The sequence below is a fragment of the Taeniopygia guttata genome, chromosome 3 (assembly GCF_048771995.1).
Source record: "Taeniopygia guttata chromosome 3, bTaeGut7.mat, whole genome shotgun sequence".
Lineage (NCBI taxonomy): Eukaryota > Metazoa > Chordata > Aves > Passeriformes > Estrildidae > Taeniopygia > Taeniopygia guttata.
Window position 1 is genome coordinate 59,481,236 of NC_133027.1, and position 21,582 is coordinate 59,502,817.

At 36.2% G+C, this 21,582-nt stretch overlaps 1 protein-coding gene across 26 annotated transcripts in view; it reads right to left on the reverse strand.

The window, feature by feature from the left end:
• Positions 1-21,582, reverse strand: part of SYNE1 (spectrin repeat containing nuclear envelope protein 1) — a 287,044-nt gene that overhangs the window by 126,493 nt on the left and 138,969 nt on the right. For all 26 annotated transcript variants that reach the window (XM_072926945.1, XM_072926947.1, XM_072926946.1 and 23 more), the window contains 15 exons: positions 18,277-18,413; positions 17,119-17,296; positions 14,955-15,137; positions 13,309-13,452; positions 12,820-12,975; positions 11,017-11,181; positions 9,732-9,904; positions 8,739-8,892; positions 8,459-8,602; positions 6,086-6,250; positions 4,481-4,798; positions 3,607-3,762; positions 2,769-2,939; positions 1,719-2,045; positions 337-489 (listed from right to left, as the gene is read on the reverse strand). In XM_072926945.1, the coding sequence (XP_072783046.1) occupies positions 337-489; positions 1,719-2,045; positions 2,769-2,939; positions 3,607-3,762; positions 4,481-4,798; positions 6,086-6,250; positions 8,459-8,602; positions 8,739-8,892; positions 9,732-9,904; positions 11,017-11,181; positions 12,820-12,975; positions 13,309-13,452; positions 14,955-15,137; positions 17,119-17,296; positions 18,277-18,413 (2,724 nt within the window). The remainder of the gene's footprint in view (positions 1-336; positions 490-1,718; positions 2,046-2,768; positions 2,940-3,606; positions 3,763-4,480; positions 4,799-6,085; positions 6,251-8,458; positions 8,603-8,738; positions 8,893-9,731; positions 9,905-11,016; positions 11,182-12,819; positions 12,976-13,308; positions 13,453-14,954; positions 15,138-17,118; positions 17,297-18,276; positions 18,414-21,582) is intronic.

Below are 21,582 nucleotides of genomic sequence, written 5' to 3' on the forward strand. Positions count from 1 at the left end.
AACATTTTCAAAAATAGTAACAATAACACAGACTAGTCACCAATACAGACCTCCTTAGTGTTACAAAACACAAAGACTTCACCTGCCACATTCAGAATTAATTTCAGCTACTCTGGTTCAATTTATTTAAGTAGTTTTTTTCCATATTCAAAACTTGCCTGTCACTTCTGTCCTCCCTCCAAAAGAAAACAAAAAAACCCCAACAGAACACCAAGAGTAATAAAGGTATCTGGTTCTTTGTATAGACATGATATAGCATGTAATAAATAGTTCATTTCTTAAAGAGGAGTAAAAATATAGCAAATTGGAAGAATCCTGATGTTTCTTCCTTTATACCTTTATTTTGCTGCAGAGATCCTGGTAACTGCTCTGAAGGTCTTGAATGTTGTTCTTTAGTGCCACATCATTCACCAAATCACAAAGTGCCTCTCCCTTTTCAATCACTGACTTTATTGAGGGCTCCTGAGACAGAACAGTCTGCTGTATGGACTACAATGCAAGCAAGAATTAAAATATATCTACTGATCACTGGAGATGTATTTCACTAACTTCCTTTTGGTTTGATGCATAGCCTTCTACCATGGTTTACATAATCCTTTCCAGACAGGCAGAACTTTATTTACCAATACAGGATTCTGTTTCTCAGCCCTGTCCTGAGACAACAACTGTGCACACATATAAAAACAACAGGTTCTTTTGAGAGTGGCTAGTAGCATGGCTGACAGTCTGGAACTGGTGAAGCAGAGGGAGTTCATCTGCATGAAGTGGCCAGTTCTAGGGATAAAATTTGTTCAGAGGAACAAATTATGAAAATCAGTGGGAAAGTATCACCAAAGCCATCCCCTTAATGAGATGGTGTGTGATGAGTTCTTAGCACTGTACTTTAGTGAGCACAACTCCCTAAACACGTAGAAAGCAACCACACAACTGTGACATGCAACTTTAAGTGGGAAAGCTGACAAGGGGTACTGGGCAGCTTTAGCAAGAAAGTCTTGAAGCAATGTAGGTATTGCTCAGCAATGACCAAAACATTTGATTGTAGGCAACATCTTTTTAGCCACAAATGTAAAGCACAGCACTATATGGGCTGCAGTGAGGAGAGTTAACTCCACCTCAGCTGGGCACAGGACACTTTTCATGAAACATTTGTAATCCTGGATTATTTTATGAAAACATCATTAGAAGAAAAAATGTGGCTTGTCAGCAAAGTTTTGACTCATTTTTGTGACTGGAGAATAACCCCAAACACTTCATTAAAATCCTACCAAAAACATGGGAGGTCATAGCAGCTGACTGTCTGGGATATCAGTTGAGCTGGGACATCCAGCTTTAACCAGAAAAGGATTAAGTCAATGTAAACAGTGACAATGTCTGAAGTAATGAAAGACCAACTGATTTCTATATTCACTTCAACTGCAATCACCTCTGTTGAGATCAATGCAATTACTCATATGTATACTCATAAAAGAATTTTGCTCCATTACAGGAAATTTTCAGCTATGGAAGCCTTTTTAGGACATTCACATTTCTAATCCAGGGGCTCATTCTGGTTTGTAGAGGCAGGTATCATGCCTGTTTGCATTGATACGGACTGGGATATCCAGATCAGAAACATCACATGCACCTACTGAAGAAACTTGGATACCTGATCAGATGATTTATTGAGCATTACTAGATTAAAATAAATTCAGTAGTATTATGAGATAACTTCTTTTTACCTTGTATTTGGACAATTGTGCCTTCTTCTCATAGAGTTCACTCTTTGGCTCCATGGGAGCATGTAAGATGGCTTGGTATTCCATGACCCACTGAGTTTGGGCCTTATACTTATCTGTGAACTCCTTTACCAGCTGAAGACACTTCTCTGAAGTCATGTGCTCTTTTCTGATAGAGCCAGCCAGCTCTTCAAGCTGTTCCACGTGATCACCAATTTCTTTTCTTAACTGTTCAACTTCGTGTTCTTCCATGTATTTTATGGCTCGCTCTCCCTTCTCACGGGCTGATTTCAGTAAACTGTGGCCTATGTCCATATCACTCAATAGCACCTGTGAAGGAAACCTTGGTTAACAGAAAATGTATAAAAACTTGCCTTTTTTAAACTTTGCTACAGCCACAGAAAGAATTGCTAGGGAAAATGAGTGGACTTTTCAGTACAAAATTGCCTGGAGTTAAGGTGTGTCAAGCAAGAAGGAAGCAGATAAAGCAAATACTTCTGCCCTGCACTGGGCTTGTGAGTTTAAACAGAGAAACTGGGGGCTCCCAGGAAAGGATGTCTACTCCAAATTCTGGAACAGATGAAAACTTTCCCTTACAGTATTACATTTAAGCTGCTTAAGCTGCAGGACATATGAGAAGCTCATCTACAACTTTTGGGATGAAATATGAAGGTTTCAATGAAGAGAAGTAGGAAGCACTTCTTGTCACAGGACATAGAAAATACACAGTGCACAAAAAAGTATACTTGCAGGGAATTGGGGGTATAGGAATTTATTTTAAGTTTTAACCTAACATAAAACAGATACAAGCATGCCTTATGGAAGGATAGGACTATTATTTAGGACCGTATTATTTAAGACTACTTGTAACTTCAATAGCCAAAATATGATCTAATGAGATGCGATGACAGAAAGTTTTGTACTGTGTCGTCTTATCCAATTATGTTCTCCTGGAAACTAAAGTCAGAATTTTGAGCACCTGTTAAGATATGTGTTAAAATACAGCCTCCTGTTTGTGAACAGAAACAAAAATTGTATTTAAGAAAGCTGTACCTCTAGTTTCTGCACTTTTTTCTCCATTACTGTTTTATTGACCACGTCAAATTTGGTGATCACATTTTTGAAGTTCTTGTTAGTAGCTCCATACCAATTTGTGTAAGCACTAAAAGACAATTCTGACTCCTCCATACAGCGTATTTCTTCTTCCAGAAACTTTACTTGCTCCTTCAAACAAATATGCAGGGTAAGGGATAGAAACAAGGACCACTCAGATGTTTATTACTGCTATTTGTTTAAGATAACAATAAATTTATATTTATTAATAAAATCTATTATACAAAGATAAAACATAGGCTTTGAGTTATTTCACATAAGTAGTGAATAATTCTTACAGGGCTCTTGTCAGGGTGTACACATGTCAATCACTAATGTTAAAACTGAACTAATACTAAACACTGAAAATGTACTCACATTTTGAACTTCAAATTGTGACTTTTCATTACAGTACTATGAGGCAATTACTTCTTAAATTAACCTGAAAACTGCACCTTACCAAATCAAATTTTCCACACACTAACGTGTATCAGTGGCAGCCTAAAACATTTCTCTAGGGGTCAATTAGTATTCAAGCCTACTTTATTCTGAATTTTTCTCCTGAAACTATTAAAAAATATAGTGACAGGGTATTCTACTTCATTATCCTGATTATGTTTCTGTAGCACATTTAATCCAATGAAATATATGTGCATATGAATATGAATATATATGTGAATGTTGTGCTATTTAATCTACAGTAATGAATAGACTCAAAATCTAATTACAAAAGCCTTTTTGTACTTGCTTCTTAACTGGCAACTAATAATGTAACAATGAATTAGTTTTCATTACTTACCAAGACATGAAGAAGAAGAGTTTGGTAGTGAGATGTAAGCTGTGTAGCCTGACTTCCCATTCTACTTGCAGTGAGATTTTCCTCTAGCATTTGCTGAGCCAATACCCCAACTTCCTCTACATCATCTTTGTAGATTGTAATGTCTTCATGCCACTTCTATGAGAAAGAAATTATCAAACTTATATGGCTGATTCAAACATCTTAAATTATCAGGAATTTAACTGTAACTAAGTCAGGAAATCGTTGAAAAGGAAAACAAAAGCATGGTTGTAAACATTCATTTAGAAATGGAAAATAAATCAGAATCTGATTAAAGTTATTGTAACAAATATGCTGGAAAGATTTGCATCCCATATGGACTGCATTTCATTACTACAGATACAATATTTGTAAATTTTTTCTCCCTTGAAAAATAATAGTAGAACTACAATCTGGGCTTCCTATAAATTTCACCTGAAGTTTTGAAGATGGCTGTGAAGTGTAACCTGGATTCACCCTGTCTTTGTTCAGAACCACATCTTCTCATTCCAGTGACTAAAGGAGAATTATTATATCAACACAGTGGAGACTTCATAACACAGTTGGTCACATTTTACTCCTGTTACCATATTAATTATTGTCCATTCCACTGCCTATCTTCACACACTATAGAGCATATGAATTACAGCTCTCCCTGCCAATAAGCCATACCACCACCAGTAAAATGGGAGGAACCTACATCTAGAAGGCACAAAGCTCTCTTGCATCCATAATTTTAGTCAATAACTCAGAATAAATTTAAAAGTTTGGCCTCATTTTCACTGTGCAACCAAGAATTGACACGGAAACATCTCATGTTATTTTGTTTAAGGAATGCCTTAACTATGTTCTTTACCTTCATTTGTTGAAGCTGCATTTCTTTTGTTGCTCTACCAGACCTCCTTCCAGTCCTGATAGCAACTTTCTCCTCCAGGTTTGTTAACCAGTCATTAACCTTCTGAAATTTTTTCTGCATTAACCTCAGTTTGCTCACAGTGGCATTTAATTGGCTTCTTGCTTCAGAAAGCCTTTGCTGATAAACTTGCCAATCCTGACGTAAGGATTCCAGGGCTCTGTCTTCTATCTGAGGAATACCCCAGGGAATCACCTCCTCTCTGGCATGGACAGCAGCATTCAATAGTGCTTGTCCCTCTGCACATTGGACCTGCAGCTCCTGTAAAGGCAGAGGTAGTTACATACCCTACATTGACAGCTTTCATTCACGCGTGGCAAAAACCCCCTTGGTTCCTCTGAAGACAGCTGGGCATTCTCTTTAGTTATCTATGGTTAAACATACATTAGAGAGAGTCTTTCCTCTAATAACACAGCATGCTCACTTACAAAGCACACCAAGCATCACTATTACTGACAACTGAACTGCAGAAAATTATTGACAAAGCATGCATTAAATTCTTTCCTCTCCTGTCAAGTTCATCAGTTCTGAAACACTGGCTGCCTGAGCCAGCATGGGATGGATGGAATCCATTCACCACAGCATAAATTCAAAACTTTCCAGATGTGGTAAGTAGACAGTAAGGCTGACTCTAAAATTGAATCTCTTTAAAAACCATGGCTTCAATCTTCTAAAATATACCTATTTATTTTTACATATGTTTGAGACAACACTACAGACTAATTTTTTGATACCCTCTTCTGGACATATATGGCATTTTCATGTTTATTAGCACTTAATCAGAAAGTACAAAGTTATTCAATCTGATTAGAAAACATAACAAGGAAATCACCTTAACAAAACACAGTTGTGTTTCATCTCAGATTTCACTTGAGATACATATCCAGATTTTCAAAATGGGTTTTGTAAAATAACTATAATGAGCAGAAATATATGCAGACCCCCTGATCATGCAAACAATCTCTCAGTATCCTGAATAAAGTAACAAACATTTCATATTGCAAGTACAGACTTTGTGCTCCTTCAACAGCAGGTATTAAAGCATCTTAAGTCAGCTTAAGGTAACTGGGGAATTACTGGAGCACTATGGGTTCACTGTTCACTTTCACTCAGGTGGGTCAGTGTAGTCTTCCCACCTCACTATGAGAGCCAGCCTGCATGATTGGAGCTGGTGCACCTGCACGGTGAGCAATAAAAGATGGAATGCCAATGAAAATATTATTCACATTTTATGAAACACACAAGGAAAAGAAGAGATAAACCAACATCTAATGCAAAGTATATACTTTCAAGAAAGGATTAGTATGCCTGAAGATTTCATTCAGGGCCTGATACTTTTTTCCCAGAAATAAGCAAAAATATTTCCACGACCTTTACTGGCACCACTTTTGAGCAACAAAGTGTTCATGTATAATGCAATTTCAAGTTGGTCTCAAGACAATTTTTGTCTTGAAATAAGTGTTATTCTGTTACAATACCATTACATTCTGTTTCTGTACCATCACAAGGTTTGTTTTTCTTTTCCTCAGGGTGTCACACATCACATACCTGTAAATCTCGGAGTGTTGCCTCCTGTTCCTGGGCATCACCGTCAAGATGGCATAAACAGTCAAGTTTCTCCTGTTCCTTCTCCAGCCATACTTCAAAGGCCTTCAGATTTCTTTGGTACTCTTGGTGTAAGGTAAGCAGTCCTTCAGCTTTTGTTACAGCCTCCTGCATGTGAAAATATTTACAAATACATATACATATCTTAGTGTATTGTCAAACCAAGGGAGCATAAACTCCAGCCATCCATCAAGAGAAAAGGTTTGTATCTGATGCTGAACTTTCCAAGAATTCAAGAGTACTTGAATTCTGAAGATTATTTAATTGATTACAGTGAAAGAGGGAGACATGTAGGGGTAAAGATACTTATCTCAGAAGATAAATTTGTAACTTCTGAGATTTAGAATTTTGATCTGGGATTACTTTTAAATAAGATCTTAGTGTTAAATAACAAAAACCTTTATTGATTTTTACCGTAATTTGAAATACCTTTGCTGAAGAGATTAATAAGCATATGAGCTTAGAAATTGCATTTTTTTTAACTTTTGCATGACTTTTTTTTTTTTTTTTTTTAATGGAATTTGAACACACTTCTGTCAGGATTATCTACTATCTTAGGTTTGAAGATATTTGCAGGCAGTCCCTAAAGAGCACAGTAAGAAACAGAGTCCAAGTCTTCTGTGTGTGTGAGTGAGCAAGTTACAGCAATTTCAGCACTAAAATATTCCCATACCTGGAGTACAGAAGGAAAGGTGTCATATATTGGAACAAGATTAGGCTTACTAATTGCAAGAAAAAGACACTACATGTAATTCACATCCTCTAAGAAATGATAGGAATGGGTAATCAAATTCTGATGGAGACAAGACAGGCTGCATTTGAGAGCAGTAGACTCATAAAAAGACAATCCCTTTAATAAACCTATGAATTTACTGTCTGCTCCACCTCTTATTTCTAACAGGTCTGTCTATGGGAGAAGGGAGGAAAACAGAAGTCTTATCACATCTTTTACAAGACTTGTCCATTCCCAGAAGTGGGAAGGGGAAAAGAGAGACCAGTTTTCTTGCCTCTCAACAGGGGCTTAGGAAATCACAAGTCTTGGACTGCTCAGATGTGGCCATAAATCCTCAGGGAATCTTGTCAGGTTTCCTGCCTGGCCAGAGGATTAGTAAAATATTTAAACATTTTTTACTTTCCAGCTATGTGCTTTGAATTTTGAATTTGTTTCTCAGGCTTGATTGCACTCTTGACACTTGACACTATCACCATAGTTGGGAACAGGGAAGACCAATCATCAGGGATATTAGGTGGAAGAGAAAGAAGGAATGCTTCTTGCTACTTGGGGTAAGATGTACAGAACTCTTGCCTCTGTGAGCCACCATCCATTTCTTATTGTCCCCATGCTGTTACTCAAGCTGAGCAAATACAGGCAGCTTGTACAGCTTTGTGCATGAGAAAAAGGTAGACTAGGGCATCCCCATGGGATAGTAGCACATCCCAGGACTTATTTATCTCTCTTGCAAATCTGAGCAGTTTTATTCACTCTAAGTCAAAAGAAAGACAGAGGACAGCATTTTTTTGCAGTTGTGGAAGATAGGTCCACAAATCACTGAATCACTTATGTGCTTGAAAAACTGAATTTTGGCTGATTTTTGAATTTTGTCATTCTACATGACAAAGGCATCACTGAAACAAGAAAATTCAATTTTACTACACTGTTGTCCTCAAGCGAAGTTGTCTGTCTGAGCATGTGTTAGTCATTATTTAGTTATCACAGAAGAACTTGGGTTAACTGGAGATAATTGCCTAGCTTTAACTCTATCACCAGGTCTTTCATTATTTATTTTTTACCTTATATCTTATCCTAAACCCCATCCTGATCTTAATCTATGTCCTAACCTTTTCCAGATATACATTAGCAATATTTATCAGTAAATTTAGTACTTATTGCACTTGTGTCAGTTTACTCACTAATAGGGTTCGTGTTCATTAATAAAATCTCTGTAGCTGTCAACCATTTGTGAATCACACAACTGACTGGTAAAATTTATTGCAAACACATACATTTATTGCATACACTTATGCAAATCACAAGTCTGAAGATTTTTTCAACATTTCACAATGGGTAAAATTACATCTGTGCTAAAGCCAATGAACCTTTTGACATGGAGTTCCTCAGACTACTCTCCTGATTTTTAGAACCACTCTGAAGCTCAGTACAGGAAGACAGATTTATTAATCACCCTAGTAGGCTTCTGTTACAGTAAGCTACAGCTGTCCCAAAACAATTAATTCTCATGTAACTGTAAAATAAATGATCAATGGAAATATTTTATTTCCTTTTTGAACAAGTAGTGCTATGAAGAAAAACTGTACCTTTGTTCTTTCTTTGAGAAACTTATACCTCTCCTGAAGGTCTTGTAGCTCAAGCTGAGCAATGTAATGCTCAGCCATCCCCTTTCTTTTCACCTCAATAGTCTCCAACAGGCTGTTATGACTCAACACCTCTTCATTAAGTAGCTGCAAAACAGAAAGAGAGGCATATAAAAGGCACCATTAAAACAAGACCACAGATTATTCTTGCAGTTAGATGGTTTGTTTAATTGCCTCTAAGGAATTATGTACTTGTTGATGGTTTGTTGTAAATGAAACACACCTTTGCTTTGCTGAGGGCAGCTGTTTTTTCCCTCAGTTCAGCATATTGCCTTTCAGAAGCATTCATACTTGCTTCTACTTTTTCCATCCATCTGGAAAACTGATTAACATCTTCCTGGTAACTCGTCCATTTGGAGAGAGCTCCTTCCAGTTGGCTGTAATTAAAAAATATATTTTTTTTGTGATAGTGAAAATTCCCATGCTATTTGAGTAGTGAGATATAGTAATATATAGATATTCTAGAATATATTTATGAGAGAGATACATTACAAGATAAGAGTTCTGTTAAAATCCTGCAGATTTTAATTAGGAGCACTGTTTGACTAACAAAAAGAAATCAAGTTTTCCAAACCTGGAATATTAAGTAGATCTGTAATTTATGAAGCTGATACGCTCTAGGTTCAGTAAACAAATTGTAACTGAAAGCATAAGATCCAGAATCAGATATTTTCTGCCCCTTTACCTACATTCAAAATTTGCAGCATTCAATTCTGTTGAATTGCCTTTGTTTCTTTAACTTGCAATTATTTTTGCAGTTATTGATGCTCCACCAAAGAGATCTCCATTTTTTCCTTTATATTTCTTTATTCTATCACTAGAAGCAGCACTGTAATTTACAGTTTGTTCTTTGGAATGGTAGCAGGTAGAAAAGCAGGCAGAATCTTGTCAGAGCAACCATTAATGTCCATGAAAAATTCTAATTTCTGAGAAGGTTTCAAAGCATCAAGTGCAATGCAAATTAAAATATTCAAGATTATGAACATGGAATCCAGTTTTAAGAGTACATTGAGAATAAGTATTACTAAAGCTTAGAGCTCTCACAGTTTCTTCACCTTCTACTTCAAATGAATATACCACAACTTCTAGACCCTAAATGTTTGGCATATGCAATCATTTTACATGAATTTGACTTCCGTAGTAATAAAATTACTTTTCAAAAGTTTTGACAGTGCTTTGCTATGAAGCATCATTCTGCACCTCACTCCCTTTTTACCTCTTGCACTGGATACAAGCAGACAGAAGAGAAGCCCAGCTGTCTTTCAGATTTTGCAATTGGCCTTCAATCACTGGTACTCCCTCCAGAGAAGTATTTTGCAGAACAGATTCTCCTCTTGTCAGAACAATTTTCATTTGGACTTCTTTTTCTTGTTTCACTGCTAGCAGGCCCTAAGAAGTGAGTGGATATATTTTATTTTTATCATTACCTGGACATGAATATTCTAATTAGCTTTAATGGAACATGACCTGATCATATTTAGCAGCTTGTAGTGAATTGGAAGATGGACAGTGGGGTTCAGAGCTGGGCTTCACAAATGAAAGTGACTTTCAATGGTTAGGTTCAGGCTGTTAAAAAACCCCTTAGTTAATAGAAAAATTTTTGTGGAATCTGTGCAGGTACTTAAGAGTATATCAGAAAAGGTACTGTTCAGTGAAAAAGCTGACATTCCAAAGGAAAAATCATTTAGATGGAAAACAGGAGGATTAATTCATAGAGACAACAAGATGTAATGACAAAGCTCTTCTACAGAGCTTAACTACAGTTCTACCACTCCAGGATATATTTGCAACATGAAGGTATCAACAAATAAAATCTGTCATCAGTGTCAGCCTAGGGACATCAGCTCCTGGAGCTGTGCAGTTGCAAACTCACAGTCTCTAACACTATGTAGTCATGAAAAGCCTGAAAGCACGAACCCAAAAGATTCAATGAACAAAAGCCAAAACATAATTTTAGTATTATGCTACAATCTTTTGCTTTTTGACCTAGTGTTATAATTTTGAAGATCTCTGGCTCAGAATCCAAGATATCAATAAAATTAAAATATTGTCTTCTAAATAGTGCTCTTTAACATTACAGTGTTCTATTATCAACAGATGCTATTTTCTTAACTGTTGTCACCATTTTAAAAGCAAACAATTACAGGAAAAGGTTTGCTGAATCAACTGTATCACCTGTAAGATCTAGGAATAGATAGTGAAATATACTAAACTAACTACCCTACTTACTCTATTGAACCTTCATCAGTCACACATCTTTTGAGTACTTCAAGAATTTTCATATGTGTAGTTGTCCATGTCATTAAGGTCCTTATCTACTTCTTAGAGAAAAGTTCTAATAACGAGCTCTTTCTGCTACAAAAGGAGTTACTTTTTAATGAACTGAAAATCAGCATCTGAACAACAGTTATTAGACTAACATGCAACAACTATAAGTATGCTATATTTGTATTCTTCATATAGATTTAAAAAGATAAGTTTTGGGACTCTTGTTTCCATACCTCTAGTTTTAACATCCGGCTGTCCAGAACACTCTTGTCTGCAGTAGGATGACAGTAGGAATCCAGCATGTGAACTGCATCAGCAACCCAGTCCTGGAGGTCCTTGACACTCTGTGAGAACTGCTGGTGCTCTGCTACAATCCTATCCATTCTGGAAACTTTCTCCTGCAATTCATACAGCAATTAGCACCAACAGCTATTTAATATTCCGCATATAAACTCATGGACTTTAGAATGAGTCTCCAGTTTGCTTCACACACTGATAATTACAAGTACATTTAAGCATGGAATGGATTTTGCATTCACACACAAATGAATCATCCAAACATAAAGTACAAATGAAAATCTCAGAAATGTAATTTTTTATTTTCTAAATCTAAAGCTGCAGTTTTCTGGTTTCACTTTTTCTTAAACATCTGGTAAATCATATCTAAGCTCTATGTCAGTGTTGCAATGGAAGCTAACTCGTGAAATCGGCCAGCGCAGTGACAGATTTAAGCCGAGAAGCTACACCACTGCAGCAATATTACCTTGTTGCTATTTGGACAGCACCTGTTTTCTTCAATGACTCTCACTGGTAAAACCATTCTTCTGAAAAATCACTGACACTCATACAAATTAAAAACAAATGCTTATGTTACATTGCTAAAAGGCTTGATGTGAACAAGAATACAGGGCAGAGTGTGTTTTTTCCACTGTGGCAGAGAACAAAAGTCAAGTCAATGTAAAGGGCCTTGGAAATTGCGGAGAAAGTTCTTCCTCAAGATCCATGACTATCCAAAAGATTTCAGAGTTTCTTTAATAGGCTGGACCATATGTATCCTGAACCTTAGATGACTCCTGCTCATCCTGACCTCTCCTACAAGTTCTGCTTGCATAAGCCTGTGTTAGTAACTCACGCATCTTTCACTTTCTCATTTTACATACATGAAAATTTATGATAGCCATGCATACAATAACTTTCAGTAGGTCAAAGATATGCTTTATAATAGTTACTTCTACAGAAAAAGTAGGAATTGCCAAAGTAGCAATCCCTTAAACACAAATACTTTCTGAACTGAGTTGTTATTCCAAAACATATTGCCTATATCCTGAATAATTCTAGTTACTGTAGCAACTGTAAGCCTGCATCAAGCCTTCTTCATGACGTGAACTTGGAAAAAAAATAAGTCTTAATATGAAGGTTTTATTATCTGTCTACACTAGAGAAATGGTAGAACTATTAAGTGGTAAAGTGTGTGAAGTTCAAAAAGAGAGAGTTATGTTAAACTCAGTTCTTCATCTGATGGTTTAGAGTTTGGCTTATGCCTACCCTTGAACATTCAAAAGCAGCTTAAGAGGTAAATTTTTTTTAGAAAACCAACCTATTACTTTTAGGTGAAAATAGTTACAATGCCAATAATCATCATTATAGGATGAGACAAAATACTTGTCTGCATCCTGTATTTTCTAGGAAAAAACCCACCTCTGCTAATTTTTGAAAAATACCTCTTTCAGATGCCATTTAATACAACACTGTCTTCATTGCTTGAAAGAATCAAAATCAAGTCTGATTATTATATAATCAGGTGTGATTTACTTCTTAGTCAGTATACTTTTAAATAATAGTAATAAAAAAACACAGTTACATTTTGTTGACAGTCCTTACCCTCCACTCCTAAAAGTCAATGTGAAAGACAGACTAGCTCAGACATATCACAGAACAGGCAAGCAAGACAACTGCAGTGCTTCACATTTCAGTCTTTATTTTTCGCCACATACATCAAAGGAGTTGCTTAAGAGCATGTACATTGGATGCATTACCTTTGTCAGATTGCTTAGAGTAAGATACTGAGAAGACAACTGAGACACTCTGCGCATAAAGCTTTTGCTGACAGCTTGTTCTTCCCACAGCTGCTGAGCTTTCTCTTTTAGCCTGTTGAGCTGATGCTCGTGGCAGCTTATTTCCTCAAGGACAGACTGTAAAGCACAAGCACAGTAATAATAAGAGTGGGTGCAAGAAAGCAGGAGATAGAGAAGCATGAAGGTGCCATGAAAAATTGAAGTGACATATGGCAAGCTTGCTGAGAAAGGCACACCATATGGTTACAGCAATGGAGCAGCATGTTATAAGGAATGTGGAGATGCAAAACTTGATGGAACGGGATCATCAACAGCAAACCTCAAAAACAGTTCCCAACTCATTTAGAGGTGAGGATGCTAGAATGGTTAAGCTTTTGTAAGTAACCAATGAGGCCAGGAGGATGAATAGGAAGGTCTTAACAGGCTGTGTTAAGAACCCTTGTAAGTCACCTGCAGCTTTTGCTGTTCTCTCCTCTTGGAAGGAAGATCATGGAGCCGACTGCTACTTCCTTGTACTATCTTCTCAGTTGTGGTCAGCCACTCCTGCAGAGGCTCAGCAGTTGCTTCAAAGTCCTTCATCTGGATCTTTAAGCCCTAGGAAGGCATGAAAATTCCTATGAATAGTCCCAGTGCACTAGACATAACTCATTCACAAGACACAGATCAAGTACAAAATAGGATGTATAATTGTAGGCAAATTATACACAACTCTTCAAATAAATTACATCAGCTCTGCCTGTTCCTATCCTACAGACACCAAAATAAAAGTTCAATAGGGTACAATTTAAAAAAGCAAAATAGAAGCAACAATGTACTACACAGCTGAGGGGAGGCTGAAGTAAATTTCTTTTGTTTGGGAAGCTTTACAGATGTTATGAGATTTGACGGAATTTAATCCTAATATGCATAACAAAGGCAGTGTGAAAAAAGGCTAATTTGGGAGAGGAGTGATCTAATATCTGGCTTCAGACATTGACATTGACCCCTCCTTAAATGGGCTGCCACTGTTTCTAGGTAACGTCTAAATTCAACCCAGTCCTGGAGAACACCTCTGGTTATATTCTTTTTTTAGAGTAAAATTTTGGTCCTAAGAAAATGCATTAAAGGCTTATGAAGGGATTCCTTCAAGGCCTGCATACTTTCCTTGTAGGCTTATTCTGCATTATTTAATAAAAGAGCACCTAAAATAATTCATGTGGAATATAAACCTGAACAGCACAGCTCCTGTGCCCTAGTTATTTTAATGTATTTTTCCTGCAGACATATTTAATTTTCTTTTCAGCTGTACCTGTATCACTTAAACATCTGAATGAAAAACTAAGCCTATGAGACTGAAAAATGCTTTACTCAAAATGACTAACCTCTGAGAACATCCTCTTCCCATGGCAACCTTGAGATGAAGAAAGGTAAGCCCTTGCTGCCTGAGAATTTTCTGTCAAATGTTTTCCTACATAATGCATTAAGTGCATTTAAACTTTTTCTCATCTGTCTAGGCAGCATTGGTTGGAAACAAGAATGCCTAGGAACTTTAATTTCCCTATTCTATGCAGGGAATTTCAGATGAGACCTTTTGACCTTAAAAAGTTTATGATTTTAAGATATTCACCACCTACTGGTTGAATTGTGAGTTTTGAACAGAGAAAGGCACTGACATTTATGTAAAAAGTTGCTCAATTAAATAAGTACATTTCACCTATTTGCATTGAGAGACAACATATACACACTCTACTGGGACTATTCAATAAGCAACTGCATCAGAAACCTGTATTAAAACAGTTTTCCAGAAAGAAAATATGTTTCACAAGCCCAGTACATTTGATGAGACTACTGAATTTCAGCAACTGCTACCTTTGATTCTGAACAACAGCCTTCTGCATGAAACGCCCCTTTACAGTGAAATCAGATCCTAAGGATAGCAGAAGTAAACAAAAGTAAAATGCAAGCAGAAGAATAAGGCTTCTTGAAAGCATCTATTTCTTAGTTCTGTCACACAGTAAACATTCACAGCTATATATGAAATCTAAACTGTGCTGTTTGAAACAGAAGCGAAGAGGAAATGTAGATCCTGTCTTTCCTCACTGTGACTGGTTCAATACCTCCAATGCAGATTTCTTCTGGTGGAGCGTGGTGATAAAATTTTTCCAATCTTCTTTAGCAGCAGCAGATTTGTCCTGGATAACTTTTGCCTTTTCCTTTGGTAAAACAGAGCACAGTAGTTCTCCTTTGGATGTCACCAGGTTTAGCTTTTGTTGCCCATTCTCACTTTCTGATAAGAATTCCTAAAAATAGTAACAAAAAAGCTAACTGGTGAACTTTGAGTCCCAATAAAGTCAAGCTGCTAGAAAATTTATCAGTGATGAGAGTTTACTGTTTCTGCTTGCTAACATGCTAATGTATCTTTCAGTAAATTCATTTCAGTATTGTTTGTATTGATGGGAGTTACAGATAATGACCACTTAATCCAGAAATTAAAGTGTCTGAATAACGTATATATTAAGACTCTAGGATTACCTGTATTTTCTGTACTTCATGAGACAATTACCAGTGATTTATTTGGGTAATATATTCCCTTAAATATCCCTAGTACAGAAAGTGATAAAAGTTTCATTTCAGGGAACATTTATCCTAATAGAGATAATACAGGGGCCCCCTCAGAGGCACACAATGGACCAAACCCCTGCCGTGGGCAAGCTCCAGCTATGCTGGACTTGCCATGAGCATGTGATGGTGTGGGCTGATGCTCAGAACTTGACCAATGTCCAGTCTGTGTGATTTATGCCTCTGTATCCTTAATTTACCTTCCCTGTTTAGAAAGAAATCACAGAAATCTTGCACAGTGCTAGTGTGCAAGAAGTGTGTGGAAAAGTGCAGCAAGATTTCTACAGAAATGTAAGGAAACAGATTTTTAAATTCCAATTTATTGGGATAAGCTCTTTGTAACTTACAATTATTAAAAAAGTTTGTATGCATTTAGGACTAAAGAAATTTAGTACTCTTGTACAGAAATATTCTAAATTGTTACTATCATGATTATGTAACACACATAATCATCACAACCATGCTCAGGAGTAACAGGCTTGATACCAAAATTATTAGGTCAGGTTCTGATCCTGTGTTACACTAGAGGTTTTAGTGTAGAATGCAAAGGGTCAGTTAACTTTGAGATACTTGGACTATAAATTCTGGCTATATTAAAATGAAAGCAATTGGTGAATTAATGATGTAAAATGCGCTGACAGACAGAACATTAACTTTCAAGAAAAACAAAGTTTTAAGTTATACAGTCTTTTACAAGAATCTTTACAACTCCTAAGGCAGTCCAAAAAAACTTTATTTCACCTAAGGCAGCTTTCACAGAGAAGAACGAGGTATAGTCTTACATTATGAGGGGGCTGTAGTGATTAAAAAAAAAAATCCACTGTAGAAAAAAACCCAACCTTGTATATTTAACACAAAAAATTACCATGACTTTTCCCCCTTCTGAAGATATTCTCAACATGGTGCAGTCAAATATTTGATATATCAAGACAGCATTATTTGGGCTTTTAAGTAAACTACTTAAGTAAAGGAAAGTGAATACACCAAAACAAGGATTAGGTGATTTGGCTTTTGGTGTTTTCTGAGAAACAGTTATGAATTTCTTCACTTATACTATCTAACTAAAGGTATAACAGCCTCATTAAATAATTCTCATTTTGTTATTTTCAGTTAAAATGATAGTTATGTTCTACTAATAAAAGAACTTTCTTTCATTTGATTTATTAAAATATACTTTCAACTGTCATTCCTTTCCACAGAACTGTTTGGGCTTATTTTAGTTTTATGCAGAAAATATTCTTTTTAAATGCCTGCTCACACTGCATACAATTCAACTCTGCTCTTGTACTATAAGCGCTCCACTTTCATACATGATGAAAAGTATTCACTTAATTGTAAAATAACTCCAGGTACTAAGACTCGATTCTGGTATCATTCTGATTTTACAGTACTCTCCCACCTAAAGCACATTTTCCTCCCATGGTAAAAAAGAAACAGGCAAGGAAAACTATTATGAGACATAACTACTTACAAACTGTAGCCCAACAAGTAAACTAAACAAACTAGGGAAAAAAAAGTGTTTATTGCTTTGCAATGAGTCACCTTTAGTGTTAACAATAATAACATTAACAAAAGCAGTAATTAATCAAAGAAATAAATCTGAGCTGTACATGAAATTGATTTGATCTCCCTTAGACTAGTATTGTACTGCTATAAAGTTACCTGTATTTTCTGCAGACTTGCCGAAGCTTCACTGATGTTTTGAGGCACATCAAAGCATTTGGCAGTGGTGACTCTTGCATTGACCAGCCACTGCTGAAAGTCCCTGAAAGCTGTCCGAAATCTTTGCTGCAAGATCTGCTCTTTGCTCTGACATCCTTTTGAAGCTTGCAGGCAGAGGCTGGGTTTATCACATCAGGGAAGATGAAGAAAGCGAGGGAGGGAGGGAAGGAGGGAGGGAGGAAAGGCAGGACTCTGTTAGGTGACAATGCTATTATTTTGTTCTCTGAAACACAATGGTAAGAGTAGGTTAACCTGGATTCCTCCTACCAAATTTATGCACTTAACTGAGGCACCAGGAAATCCATTAGAAGCTTTCAGTTCTCTAAAGTGAAGCATGTAAATTGGGACATAGCTGTCATAGATATGACAGGTACAAGTGTTTCCACAGAGTGACTCAGTGCACCTAAGCATCAATGTATTCTGCAAGCCTCTTTCTCTCTCTAGGGAGAGGGTGCAGGACTACAGCGAATAAAATGCTAACTTCTGTGGCTCTTTTAAGTCCACAAGGTTATAAAGGATCAATCTGAGTAATCACATCCTCCTGCAGCTACAGAAGCCAGAAGCTGTAATTTCCTGCAAGAAACAACAGACCCTTCTTTCTGAAATGCAGGTCTCACACTCCAAACAACATCAGAGGGATTTGAGAGAAAGCAAGCAAGCAAATGCCACCTTCCCTAGCTAATTCCTGTTTCAAGAAACCAACTAAACAAAGAAGAATAATTGTCCTTCAATAATTTGAAGGACAAAATCAAGAAAAATATCTGAACTAGCTGGTACAGCTGATTTTCCTTCAGACAAATAAGACATACTGCTACCTCACTTTTTTACAAGGACTCCTGTAATACATCAGATATAGATGGACATTTAGTTTCAGCTGAGTTTAGTGGCATAGCCTGGCTTTAAGAAAAAAAAAATTAAAAACTCAAATTATTACTTTGCATAACTTTTTGACACCAAAATCAAAATAATGATTCTAACTATTCCATATGTCTGTCTCTAGTTCTAAAATTCTAATTAATGGTTCCCTTAAAGACAGATCATCCCCCCCCCCACACACACATACACATGAGATTAACTCTAAACAAGATGAATGCATACCTGTTATACTCCTTAATCAACCCTGAAACTTTTGAAGAATGAGTACTTAAATCCCTAGAAAATCTACAAAGATCATTCAACTGAGTTTTGATCTCATCTGTCATTTGTTCAGACTTTACTAGAGCATCCAATGTTTCCTGTTAAAACAAAATAAATGAAAAATATTGGTGAGTAAATATTAAAAAAACCCCACAGCTTTTAAACCAAAGTTTATCAGAATTTAAATTAATTCATTTAAGATCTATGTTTACTTTCAAGAGTATTTTAGCAGCCAAGTCTACAGTACCTTATTTGAAATTCTGAGCTTCTAGAGACCAAATTTCTGGATGCCTGGCTAACTTCCTCAGCCCAAAATGTTCTTGAAGCCCATTTTAAGATATAAATTTCATTCTAATAAATGAGCAATATTATTTTCAATTAGCTGTACACACATAAAGGTACATACATTTAGAGAATAGCAAATGACATGTATTTATATAAATATAATTATCTTGTTGACTTGAGTTTTACAGGTTCAAGTAAAACTTTTTTAGCTGTTTCCAGAAAGTTAATTTATGCACAAAGCTTTTAAACAGATTACTTTCAACTCTTTCCACATATGACTTCATAATTTAGCAGTACAGCTGCTCACAATCCTGTCAGAGTAACTGGGTTACTGCCTGTCATTGATGCACTGGTACAGTTCATGCCTTGGAGACCATTAAGCCAAGAAAACAAAAAAAGAGATTTTGTTGACTTGGCTTGCGTCACAAGGAGAGGTGTGATAAGTACTCCAACAAAAACAGTGCGTGCTTGATGATGTCCACAAAATCTCCACTGCAGAATCCTGCCAGCTACTCCAGCATAATGAGCAGTGCAGACTTGGCTCCTTGCTTCATTAGGAACTAAATTCTTCAGACATTCCTCTCAGGCTAACACCAGAGGTTCTGCAGGGCAGGCAGACCAGAGCATTTGGCACGTATAAAATAGTTTGGCTAAAGTGCCAGTCAGGAAGAAACTTAAAAAACTTGAGAAACAGATCATATGAAGATAGATTTGAACAGGGACCTGGAAGTGAGAAATAAAGATGCCCCCAAAACACATTTCTGAAGATGCATATATAAAAATTGTGTGTATGTATGTATATATATATATATGTGTGTACACACACACACACACACACACACACGTATATATAAATATATATATATATTTTATATATGTATATATTATATATCTATATATATTTATACAAACAAATTCAGAATAAAAAAGAGGATGATTGAAAATATACATAGTAAAAAGTTCAGTACAAAATTGAATGGTCAATAAAACTACAAATTATATTTTGCTGCAGCAGATTTTAAGGACTCCCCTGATTTACATTTTTTGTTATCATATTACAGACTATCTTCTTTGAGCCACTCATACACCAGAAATCTCTTCAATCATGATTAACAGATACTTGAAATAGTCCCTTGTTTCAATGCCATATAAAGTAGCATTTGAACTAAGTAATTATGTAAGAGCAATAATGCTTAGAAAAGAACCCCTAAACTACTTTTTGCTTACTCTACATTAAAGTACCAAAACCATTATTTTGGAAAGCATTAGAAATAACACCACAATGGGCATTACCTAAACACAGGATGTCACAAATTGCCAAGGGCAAGAATCGCCATAATGAGTTGCTACCAGACCTTTTTTTATGAAAAGAAAGCAACTCTTAGGACTAACACAAGGTTAGAACTGCCTGTTTTCAACACAGTTTTTCAGTTTCAAATAACCTACCTCAAAAACTACTAAGAGGTTATGTATGTAGTCAGACTACATAGTCAGTTACTACTGACTACGTACAGCCTTATGCATAGCCTACTAACAAACAGGAGCAATAACTTGTAAACCAGGGTAAATTTAACTATGGCATTTTTCCATATAGTGATATCACTGTTGCAGCCAGTTGGATTTAATATTGAATCTGACAATTACAAAAATAATTTGCTGAATTCCAAGCACAAAATCTGTTGCCCTAATGCTGTATTTACCTAAGGGAACAGAACTTTAGTATAACAGAGTAGCAGAATGATCTTGCTAATTCTACGAATTAGGAAATGCATTTTTAATTTGTGGCCTTGGCTAACATGGCAACAGAATCACTGTGAGACAATAGAAATGGAAACTGCAGTGCTATTTTACATTCACAATAGGGCCTTTCCCTGGGGTCCAACAATGGGAAGATTGCTGCCACATGTCTTCTAACTATAAATAAAATTACATAATGGAGCTATGTATAGTTACCTCATGAGATGCTTCTGCATCTTCCTCATTAGCCAAACTTCACAACTGTCTAATCTAAGTGTTCTTACATAGAGCTATAGTACATACATATTATATATACTACTAATATACTACTATATAATATACTACTAATATACTACTATATACTACTAAAAGCAATATCCTTTGAATTTAATACTTCTCCATTTATGAAATCAAAAATGCCTGGTGTGTTGATAACAATCTCATGTCTTCCTTTCTTTTTTAAAAACACATATATATGGAACACTTTGCATATTTGTACAATTATTTGCTTCATCTTAATGCCCTCTTTGTTCCTCCTATAGATGCATAATGGCTCTCCTGCAAGCAGGTTTCATAAATCCATGCAAGGAATTCTGTGAAAGAGGAAGCCACAGAAATAACTTGGCACAGACCCTGCAGAAGGAGATTAATGATCTCAGTTCAAAGAAAAGGTGTTCCGGGTTTTTTTTTGAACATGACTTCAGTCAATGGGTCAGAAAGTAGGCAATACACACCTCTCCCCCTCTACCGAAATTGCTTTACTACTACGCTACACGGAAAAATAAATACTCTGTATCTTTCATCAACATCTGTGATTCATTGAGGTTGAGACACTTACAAACATGTATCTTGATTGTTGCAAATATGTGTATATATTTACATGGAGGGGCTGTGATATATACATGTGGAATTTTTTGCTAGGAGACAATCAGGAACCTTTATTTCTCTAAATTCTACTGCATTCCAAATCAAAGCAATTAGCAATTAGACCGGTTTCCAGATTAACTTCTTTAAATATTGGGCAAGAGCTCAACGTGCATAGATATACTTTATATACTTTTATACTTTTTTTTGTATACTTTACAGGAAAAGGAAAGTATAAGCCAAATACATTCCTGACAAATTTTAATGGCACCAGTTTTTTACTTGGCTTTCAGGAAAAGCTTCTCATTTCCTCCATCAAATGCTACTGTGGCTCGAATCACTGAGCAACTTGGAAGCGCAGCCCAGAGCCGGTGTGCCAGC